The 10,904-nt window shown below is 38.1% G+C and overlaps 2 protein-coding genes across 4 annotated transcripts; one reads left to right on the forward strand and one right to left on the reverse strand.

Moving 5' to 3' along the window:
* The first annotated feature begins 1,062 nt into the window (after positions 1–1,062).
* Positions 1,063–5,019, forward strand: LOC137718257 (glucan endo-1,3-beta-glucosidase 5). Its single transcript, XM_068457775.2, has 2 exons — positions 1,063–2,380; positions 3,726–5,019. The coding sequence occupies exons 1-2, from the start codon at positions 2,034–2,036 to the stop codon at positions 4,858–4,860; spliced, it is 1,482 nt and encodes a 493-aa protein (XP_068313876.2). The 5' UTR covers positions 1,063–2,033; the 3' UTR covers positions 4,861–5,019.
* Positions 5,020–6,915: 1,896 nt separating this feature from the next.
* Positions 6,916–10,364, reverse strand: LOC137718521 (endonuclease V family protein). Of its 3 annotated transcripts, none has more exons than XM_068458077.2 (8): positions 10,009–10,364; positions 9,621–9,912; positions 9,382–9,444; positions 9,126–9,165; positions 8,726–8,790; positions 8,477–8,593; positions 8,042–8,170; positions 6,916–7,357 (listed from the first exon to the last, which is right to left on the reverse strand). In XM_068458077.2, the coding sequence occupies exons 1-8, from the start codon at positions 10,059–10,061 to the stop codon at positions 7,298–7,300; spliced, it is 819 nt and encodes a 272-aa protein (XP_068314178.2). In that variant the 5' UTR covers positions 10,062–10,364; the 3' UTR covers positions 6,916–7,297. The 3 variants fall into 3 exon arrangements, with proteins under 3 accessions (XP_068314178.2, XP_088554226.1, XP_088554227.1); XM_088698100.1 differs by having other exon boundaries at positions 8,714–8,790; XM_088698101.1 differs by lacking the exons at positions 8,726–8,790; positions 9,126–9,165 and having other exon boundaries at positions 10,009–10,317.
* Positions 10,365–10,904: the final 540 nt, after the last annotated feature.

Raw genomic sequence — 10,904 nt, forward strand, 5'->3', positions numbered from 1 at the left:
TTTAAGTTGTTGTGGTCTTTAAATTGAAATAATAAATTATGTTTGGCCTATGACTCTTTGGCCCCTTCAGTTGGAGATGGTTTTTTGTCACAGGGCTATATTTGGCCTATGTCCCCCTCGATTGGAGATGGTATGAAATATAGTCTGGCATTGTTAATTAAAATATAATTTCTTGAAGGTTTATAGGGTTAAAGAGAACCATCTGACCCTCATTCGCAGGGCCGACCCTAAAGGTATCCCAAGTAGGCGCTCGCCTAGGGCCCCCACTTTGAAGGGGCCCCCAAAATTTTTTTATATCTTGTAAATAACATATAAATACAAAAAAAAAATAAGAGATATCATAATTCATTTGTTGGTGCAGTGGAAATATTCGACTTTCTTTTTCTTTGGAGTGTTGAGTTCAAAACACAAAGATACCTTTTTTAGTCACTAATTTTTTCTTGTTTCTCAAATTTACTGCCAATCCATCTATCCAAATGCGTATAAAGTTATAAAACCCAAGTTCCTTTGCAATCTTTTTTTCTTTCAACTTCCAAATCTCCCCATTTCTATCGAATTTTTAAACCAACTATCACATGGTCTTGAAGATTGTACTTTAAGGTAATCAAAACTTTGAATTTATATTTTTCTTTTCAATAATTTTTTATTCAATGGATTGTTTTAATATTTGATTCGTTAGTGTGATGTTGATTTTACGAAAAAAAGCACAAAATAAACAATTGGCGTTGTTGAATTTATTATACTCATCAATCAAGTTTTATTGTTCTTTGCTCCCTTGATCATCAAGTTTTATTGTTCTTCACTCTCAATCTTAGACTCTTGACCACAAACATTTAGTACATTTGAATCTAAAAACATGAGCCGTTTGATGTTTAAGTAATGTTTGTATATTTATCTTCTTTTTATATTAATTTTTAATGATATTGGACGTGGAAATAGAATACTTATGTATTTAGTGAATTCTTTTTTATATATATCTATGTACAAAGAATCAAAAATCCGAGAATATTAGGGCCCTACTTCAAAAACTCACATAAAGCTCCCAAATTCTTAGAACCGACCATGCTCATTCAGTTAGAGATGGTCTAAACACAATGGATCTCAAACGCATAGGAGGAGTTATTCTCTATTTGCTGACAGCCATTTGTACAGAGTGAACTTTCACACATCACCTGAACACTCTGGCAGCACCTGGACACTCTGGCTGCACTTGAACACTCTGGCAGTAGATAGACACGGAAGGTAAGCACAATAACAAAATATTTGCTTTGCATAATCAGCAATGAAATTATGGAGGTGAGAAAGTCTAAACTATCCCCATTCCCCATGGTTCAAGACTCTTCCTTTTTAAAGTACACAGTATCGACACTCTCCTTTAATTATTCTCATATCATTTACCATTAGATAATTCAGAACCCAGTTTTATAATCCTCCAATCAATCAAGTTCAACTCTCACCCAAACAAACAGAAAACATTCTTCTATTATTCTCTTTTTTCCTCTTCCTTTATTTGTAAGAATTCCAATATCCCAAAAACCCTGTCCTGTTCCTCTTGAAGTAATCTAAATTTTCAGCATTTAGTACCAAATCTTTGCCACTTTATGCCAAACCAACCTGATCATCCTCTTCCAATCAATCATTACTCTTTTCTCTGAGAAAAAAACTATTTATATATCCCAAAAATCTTCAGTTTTTACTTTTTAGCCTTAGTTTCCTCTTTGGTTCTGACCCTCTATGCTTTACTTTCTTCTTCTTGTATTCTTGTAGTTGCCACACTTCAATTTTGGTTCACGATTAGAAAGTTTGCCTTTTTACTTCAATTAATATTTTCCATGTTTTGAAATTTCCTTGGGCTAGTAGGAGCAGTATTTGCTTTCAAATTTAGAACTGGGTTATTCATAATTTTGAAGCTTCAGCAGCTGAAAGTTGCAAACTTTAGCTCTAGAGATTCAAACCCTTGTCTTATATTCACTCACTTTACTTCCAAAACCAGTTTTCAACTCAAATTCCCAGTTTTTGGGTGAAGGGTTTTGATGGGGTTGCTGAAAGGTGTGGGGTTTAGAGGCCTAAGTATTGCCTTCTTGTTCTTAAATCTTGGGGTGGGATTAGTGGTTGGGATTGGAGTGAACTGGGGGACACAGTTAACACACCCTCTCCCACCAGCAACAATTGTGAAGATGTTGAAGGACAACGGGATCCAAAAGGTCAAGCTTTTCGATGCCGATTCGGATATTCTGAATGCTTTGAGCAAGTCTGGGATTCAGGTGATGGTTGGGATTCCAAATGAGATGCTGTATTCTTTGGCTAACAGTAAGCAGGCAGCTGAGAAATGGGTTTCCAAGAATGTCTCCTCACATGTCTCCAATGGTGTGGATATTAGGTAAATTCTCTCTCTCATAGAACATGTGATTTAAATTGGGTTTCTTCAATTGGAGTTACATAGAAATGTGCAGCTATGCATATAATTGATCTAATAGAATAGTTAGAAGCCTGAACATCAGGGCCGTTTGATAATAATTTCGTTTTTAGTTCACTTTTTATGCTAAATAGAGGAAAAGTACGTGGTTATCAAAAGGCCCGTAGATTCTTTTTCGGTACCCAAATCTTAGTTTATGAATGCTTATAAGATAGTTTCCTTGGTTTTTGCCTCTATGCAAATGAATCCATTAGACAGGTGTGTGTGTGTGATCTTATTGCTTCTAGGAAATCAACTTCTTGATGAGCTGCTATGTAATTCATTCTTCGTGATCGAAAGATGATATGGGGAAGCTAGAAGCCTAGAGTCTTTTTCACGCTATCAGTCATCATCTCATCCCGCTAGAACCTTGCCTGACCTGTCCTTTGGTTTTAGAGTTGGAATTTATTTTGACTAGCGTTTCCGGCAATGTGGTTCGGTTCAGTTGCATCTCTGATGCTTTTCAGTGAAATGAACAATAATTAGAAAAATAGGACTTCTGTTTAGTAGCAGAGTGGTTTGCAATGCTTGAGCCACCACTCGCTAGTGTTAAACTCACCTATATAGGAGTTTCTCATTGACTTTCCACAGGGAACCCCTTAGTTTTAAAGGTTTGAATCTCCTTGCAGTAGCTAGTTGGAGCATCTCTCTACAAAACTGCACATTGCAGTATACCACCCCTGTAATTCCAAGGTTATTTCAATTGAATGTTTCTGTACTCGGGTGATGATGCTTCATCCTTCTGCCTTGTTTAAGTTCATTTCAGGTGGTGGTTTTTAGTTGAAAGTCGATTTTATCATTAGATGGCTTTGTAAATAAAGCCTTTTTTCAGCTGTTTTGAATTAGTCTTCACTGTAAATAGTAAAGAGAAAGCCATATCCATCTAACAAAGTACAATCATGCTGCAGTGCAGGAAATTCCATTCATGAAATTTGCATAACAATGCCTACAGCATGAAACATTTCCAATCGGTTATAGTCTCGTACAAATTTAAATAGGAACCCCCTTCTATTAATTTAGATTCTGTTATATAGCATATTCTAATCATAATCTATTAGCTATATTGAAATTGAACTGAAGAATAATAGTGGCAGACATTCTCTAAATTTCATGATCAGGAAAAACTGTTCCAGAAGGTGGGGATGCGAACCCTTTCCGTTCTTAGTTGTTACTGTTTTTTCTTATCATATCAGCCTTTCCAGTTATAACTAAATGATTTACGTCTAGTTTATCTCTCGAGACCTTACCTGTTTCATACATTCTCTGCAAGGTATGCGGCAGTGGGGAATGAACCGTTGTTGTCAACATACAATGGAACCTATATTCCAACAATATTTCCTGCCCTTCAGAATATTCAGTCAGCTCTCATAAATGCCGGTGTGAGCAATCAGGTTAAGGTCACGATTCCCCTCAACGCTGACGTCTATGACAGCAGTGGCTCAGACCTACCTTCTAATGGAGACTTCCGATCAGACACCAAGGATCTCGTGGTGGAAATTGTCAAGTTCTTGAGCGACAACGGTGCTGCATTCACCGTCAATATCTATCCCTTCATAAGCCTCTACAATGATCCCAGTTTCCCTGCTGATTACGCCTTCTTCAATGGATACTCAAGTCCCATTAACGACAATGGAAGAATCTACAACAATGTATTTGATGCAAACCACGACACCCTTGTATGGGCGTTGCAGAAGAACGGATTTGGAAACTTGTCCATAATTGTTGGAGAGATCGGTTGGCCTACAGATGGGGACCGCAATGCAAATTTACTGTATGCCCAGCGGTTCAACCAAGGGTTTATGTCCCATATCAAGGACAACGCAGGGACTCCAATGAGAAGCGGCCCTGTGGACGCCTACTTATTTAGCCTCATCGATGAAGATGCCAAGAGCATTCAGCCAGGTAACTTTGAACGCCATTGGGGGCTGTTTTACTATGACGGAACCCCCAAGTATCAGCTCAGTCTAGGAACTACAAGCTCGAATGGATTAATAGCAGCAAGCGGCGTACAATATCTGGAAAAGAAATGGTGTGTCATGTCACCCTCGGCAAGTCTTGATGATCCAGAAGTGGGGCTAAGCGTGAGCTACGCTTGTTCAAATGCTGATTGCACCAGTCTTGGATATGGAACTTCATGTGGAGATTTGGATGCTCGCGGTAACATTTCATACGCATTTAACAGTTACTATCAAATAAATGATCAGCTAGGTACTGCCTGTAAGTTTCCAAACCTTTCGACAACCACCACGAGTGATCCATCTACTGGAAACTGCAAATTTAGGATCATGATCCAATCATCTTATTCGTCTAGTGCGAACAGCAGAGCCGGCTCCCTTGAAAAGCCTAATTATTTAGGATTAGTGGTGTTTGTGTTTGTGTTTATGTTCCTGTATACAGTTCTGTGATTTGTTTTTTGGGAGGGATTTTTGTGTATTATTGGTGTAAAATAATATATACAATAGTCAGGATTGTCGAGCACAGTTGGGGCTGAATGAACTCATATTTGTGTAGCATTAATCAGTCAACATACACAACAAATTGAAGTCTCTGTTTTCTGTCATCAACCCTAAACCCTGAACAAATGAAATGTTTAGGGGTGTTTTTGAGCGGAATAGAATGTCGGGTTTTGAGTGGAAAAATCGGGGCGGGTTTGGGGGGGGGGGGGGGGGGGGGGGGGGGCGGGTGTGGTGTTTTTGTTTGTGTGGGCAACCACAGTAAATTTGTACAAATGAAATGTTTAAAGGAAGCGAACGCTAAAAAACCAAAAGAGAAGTCACTTTTTTTTTTTTTTTTTTTTTTGGTACACGGTATGTTGAACGGTGAAGTATCAACATGTACATAAAATGAGTGAACGGAAATGAGAATGCTTCGTTAGATGTGTGAGCACACGAGAAAGGATAAGAATAGGAATGAAGATATTTGAGGTAAAGTAGGAATAGCCGAAATAAAAAGAAAAATGAGAGAAAATCAGTTACGGTGGTTTGGACATGTGAAACGAAGGCCTACTGATGCTCTGGTATTAGAAAATGTGATTAAAGGACTGAGGGCCGAAAGGGTAGAGGAAGACTTTGGAAGAAACTCTAAGAAAAGATTTAAAGTACTTGAACCTAATGGAAGACGTGACACAGAACCGAATGCAATGGTGTTTTAGGATTCATATAACTGACCCCACTTAATGAGAAAATGTCTTATTGTTGTTGCATGCCAGTCCATTAACATTAAACGAGTACTCGTAGCCTTCGGTGCTGTGAGTGATCACTGAGTACTCGTTTAATGTTAATGGACTGGCATGCAGCTACAGCAGAAAAAAGAAAAACAGACTTCCCTTTTGGTTTTTTTACCGTTTACTTCCTTTAAACATTTCGTTCAAATTTACTGTTATAAATTCAACCAAACCCAAAGGTAACCCCTGACCACCACCTCTTTCATTCACCAAGGTTACCCTCTCTCTCTCTCTCTCTCTCTCTCTCTCTCTCTCTCCATATTTTCTGCTTTTGGTTTAGCAACTAGAGCTAGCTCTTAGAAGTGTGATTAGGGTTTATATATTTTCTACCACTTTAAATGCATGCATAGCATGTCTGTTTTTGTGCATATACGTAAGTGTACGCGTGCGGACGTGTGTTTGTTTTTATATCGACTGATCATAATAGCGTATTCTTTTTTTTTTGCTCTTAGCTTATTCCTCAATAACTTTAGATTTCAGCTCTAGTAATCAAATTTTTACAGCTAGTTTAGCGTTGTACTACTCGTATCATCATATAATATGTTTGTATGAAAAAATCTATTAATTTTGATTTGTTTTTTAATTAAGGGAATTAAATAATTCCTTGCATTTTATGAAAACTATATGGCTGCAAACCAAGGAAGAGTTAGGGAAGAGCTAAGGAAGAAAAAACTGGAATCCGACAAGTGGATCAAATCTTAACTGTTCACCGGTGTGCTCCTTGTCTTCCCCTCCCTTGCCTTGCAAGGAATTTTTATTTTCATCGCCACCTATAGCGAAGCTTTGAGACGCTCAACCACTTGGTTCATCCTCAGGCACTATCTGTTCCTACGTACAGTTCGTTGGTTTCAACTGCTTTTTCGAAGCACTACGGAGCACGACCGGAGCTGGAATGAGCTCCGAGGGATAGAGAGAAGGCTGGTTGTTAAGGTATCCGGGCTTCAGAACCTTAACGGTGAGCTGTGTCAACTTGCTTCAAGAGTTCCGATGGATCTTTGTAAGACCTCGATCATCGTTGGCATGCTCAAATTTTCGTTCAAGGCGTTTGGAGTATGAAGGGGAAACTGAAGAGCAGTAACTAGGCTTTTGATGCATGGTCAGATTTCACTCAGACATTCATAGTTGTATAGCATTTGGACGCAAAAGTTTCAATTTCCTCTAATTTTGTGATTCCAAAGTTTAATTAGGCAGTTGTCGCATCCATGATCAAAGTGTAGTTTCTTATTTAAAGCCATGCTAGAAGATATAAGGTAAACTTAAATTAAAGTAAAAATAAGGTAGTTGATGAGAGATGTTAATTATACAAGATGACGAAAATGTTGACGATGATGTCGTACGGAGAATAGCTGCAGCCAAAAGCGCAGGCACAGAAAGGACGATAGAGGAGGTGCTGAAGTATGTTAAGCCGTCAGTGCAGTCCGGGACCTCCGTACTGTCCAAGTTGTCTACAAAACTTCTCAACTGTCACCCCTCCTTGTCCCAACGTTGATTGGACTTCGTCGAATTCGGATACTTGATTGCACATCATGGACTTCAGAACGTTTTCTTCAAGTGTAGATGGCGATGTGGATCTCTTGGAAAGCCTGGCGTTGTAACCAGGGCACTTACTATATTTTCGCTCAATCTTTGGACGTTCTCGTTTGATGCTTCCGAAGATAGTCTCTAGATCTTATATCAGCCTGCATCAACATCAGAAGGATCAGCTAAAGCTTGAATATAATTTCCCAAACATAACATCAACTAATGAAATAATACAATGGAACTCGGTGGTTCTAAAAACTGAGGAACAAAAATTTTTAGCGAACATGCGAACTAGAACGCATCTTTGTCTTTAGTTTGTGGTAAATTAAGTGGTCCCTAATATTTTCATAACACATAACTTCGGTCCTTGAGATTTAAAATCAATAGAAGTGGTCCCTGAGATTGTCCATCATCCATTATTTTGGTTCTTCCATTAAAAAACTCCGTTAAGTGATCCATGAGCTTTTTAATGGAAGGACCAAAATAATGGATGATGGTCAATCTCAGGGACCAAAGTTATGTGTTATGCAAATCTCAGGGACCAAAATTATGTGTTATACAAATCTCAAGGACCAAAGTTATGTGTTATGAACAACCTCACAACTTAACGAAAGTCACATTGAGATTTTCTGGACCAATTGCGGAATTAGAAGAGATTATCACCATACAAATGTATATTGTTGTTTAAAAAATTAAGCTCATTCTAGGTGTTGTAACCATAAGGTTGTCCTCACCACAGAATCTGCTCTGCAAGCATCTTTTTTATGTCCCGCATATTAGTAAGAAACAGGAAGTATTGAATATGGAAACACTGAAAACATTCCAAGAGTTCCGGTTTTCACCTGCCGGATAGGCTCAGGGACACGAAATTTGCAAGTCATTTTCACAATTCTGGTGGCAGTATCAAGTGATACACGGTGACCAGTTGAAATAAATATAGGTTTCAATGAGCCACCTGTAGATCTTGCTGCCTGAAAAACAGAAAGAGAATGCCGTTTCAGTTTTATTGAATCAATTGAAACTGAGAACACAAGGCAAAGTGCGAAAATAGTTCCAGCAAAGGCACTCTACTTTTTAATCAAAGTATATGTCCGTGATTGGTCAGATAAACAAAAATGTTACAAACAAAAAACCAAAATGATAAGGATCTTCAAGTTCCTTGTACTGCACTCCAACCGCTAAAGATTCCCATCACAGTTTAAAAACCATAGCAGATCAAAGTTTAATAAAAAAAATAACAGTTATGAGAGGAGAAATAGAGCTTATATAATGCTTACCGCTCCCCATATACGGCCTGAACATCCTTTCAAAGTAATAAAACCTTCAGCACTGTCTTCTTGGGCTTCAAGAAGCTGCTTCACTCCGGATAGTGTTAGACCATCCACATGATGAAGCTGATATACGGTACTTTGTCACAACTCGTGCATTCAATTTATATCAAGAGAAATTTCTCAAAGTTAGACATGCGGAGAAAGCCCAGATTATGAAAGGTATGGATGTAATATAATTTTTACTATCAGTATTACATTTTTTCCGATCCCAATAGTAGGTAGATCTGCCAGAATGCCAAGATGACAAGCCAAGCCAAAACCTACAAAACAAACTCTACCCTTTTTAAAAAATCTCGAGTTGTGTGAGGGGCCAACTGTTCTCAATCAACTAAGGTAAAGACAGAATTTTAACAGACTGTTTCGTCTAAGTTACGAAAAATTGAACTAACAGGTTCTAAATGAAGTGAGCAAAAGATTCACTAGGCCTAAAAGTGTTCCCAAACCATATTTTCAGCAATTTCAGACCATCATTCCCCCCCATAGGTCTCAAATCACATTTGAAAGCAGAAGTATATAAATAAGAAAAGGCGGTGATTTAGCTTCATTTGCAAAGGGTAAGCATATAGTCCACGGGTATTTTTGCCAAAGGACTTGCCTCGAGGATGAAGTATTCCGTTTCCATCGACCATTAGAAGCTGTTAACATTAAGGATAAACATTGTTATTTACCCAAATTGTAAGGTACCAACTTGCCGGATTTGGCATAAAGTTAAAAGACATTGATATGTAAAAATGAAAAACCAGAATCAAATATTAAACCTTACTGATAAACTCTAAGCAATTCTAAACAAGTTCAAATATCTAACATTATAACGAATTCGTGTAGCCAGAGAATGCAAGGGCAACGGTCACCTGTGGGTAGAAAGGACTATTGTTGTTTTTCATTTTCTCCACAAGCTCAAGCAACACTGGGGCCTAATCAATACAAACAATCAAATACATCAAACAACCAAATCGCTTACATCCATAGGGATGCAAAATTCATGACATGGAAAAAAATGTAATGCATTTTTCTTTTTTGACAAGACGATATTCTAAACTAGGGGAAGCGGGATTCGAACTCGCGAAAACCTATGACATGAAAATTGGACCTCTCTGAAGGCAAGGAAGCCAGGAACATAAGGCACATTGGGAGTGACAACACAGAAGTCTTGATACACAACTTGGAGAGTTTTGAGCTCCAAAACCACAAGAATTCCACACGCCAGTGATGGGTTTTCTTTTGAATAGCTTATATCAACTCCTCCCACATACTTCAACACCTCCTCTCTCTCCTCCTCTTTCTCCTCCTCTCTCTCCATTGACTTTGAGTTTGACTTTGAACCTAATCTCCATGAGAAATCATCTTCCGCAATCAATTTTTGCTTCAGCAAATCTTGGGCCCTGAAATTTTCAATTGTGTTAGAAAATTGCCATGCAAAAATTGAGAAATGTGGAGAATTTGTGATGACTAATGTGTTTTGCTGTTCTTCAGCTTACTCTGTCCAAGCTTTGTGGTCGACCGACGAAGAAGAAGGTGACAGCTTTTCCATTTGGATTCTGAAACGCTCCGGTTATTGGTTTATGGGTGGAAATCGGAGAATGGATGGATGATTGAATCTTGACGACGGCGCGGGAAGAGGGCGGGGTGGCGCTAACACCCGACGGATCCTTTTGTGGCCCGTTTGTATTTGGACTACTTTGAAAATTGGGCTGGCACTTATCACACCCAAAACCAAAACCCTAATTTTTTCCATTCGATTTTGAAAAGGTCGTGCAGCAAAGCGTATAAAATTTTGTTTTTCACAAGGCAATATTATTTTTTATCCAAGCTATATAATATATTGTATCTAAATTACAGAGATGAAATTTTGAGTGCAGGAGGGATATACACATTATCTGTCTATCAAACTTAACTAAGTTTAGATCGCCTTAACTAAATCCAGGTCTTTTATTACCGTTTGCTTGCTTCGAACAAATCATTTCTTCACAGCCAAGTTTTTGTTACGCCCGAAACTCTACTTTGTCCTTTAAAATTCAAATTTCTCTATTTTACACCCGAAACTTCAATTTCGATTAGCTATGCCACTTTCCGTCAAATTCATCAATAAAAGACTAAAAGTGATAATATTCTGATCGTATTCCCACATTCTAATCGTTTATCGTATATTGTGCGCTCAATTTTCCTCAGATACTATTTGTGTTTAATTGTAAATAAAAAAATCAAATGATTTCTGATCGTACGATACACGATGAATGATCGACAAAAGATGAAGTGGACGAAGAAGATCCTTGTTTGGTAACATGCTTTAAGTGAGAGTTTCTGTTTGGTTACAAATATTGCAAGTATTGGAAGCTTACAGGTAGTTTAAAATGATTGGTCCGCGTAGTTTGGT

This window comes from Pyrus communis, chromosome 8 (genome assembly GCF_041283825.1).
Source record: "Pyrus communis isolate YQ-2024b chromosome 8, ASM4128382v1, whole genome shotgun sequence".
In the NCBI taxonomy this organism is placed as follows: Eukaryota; Viridiplantae; Streptophyta; class Magnoliopsida; order Rosales; family Rosaceae; genus Pyrus; species Pyrus communis.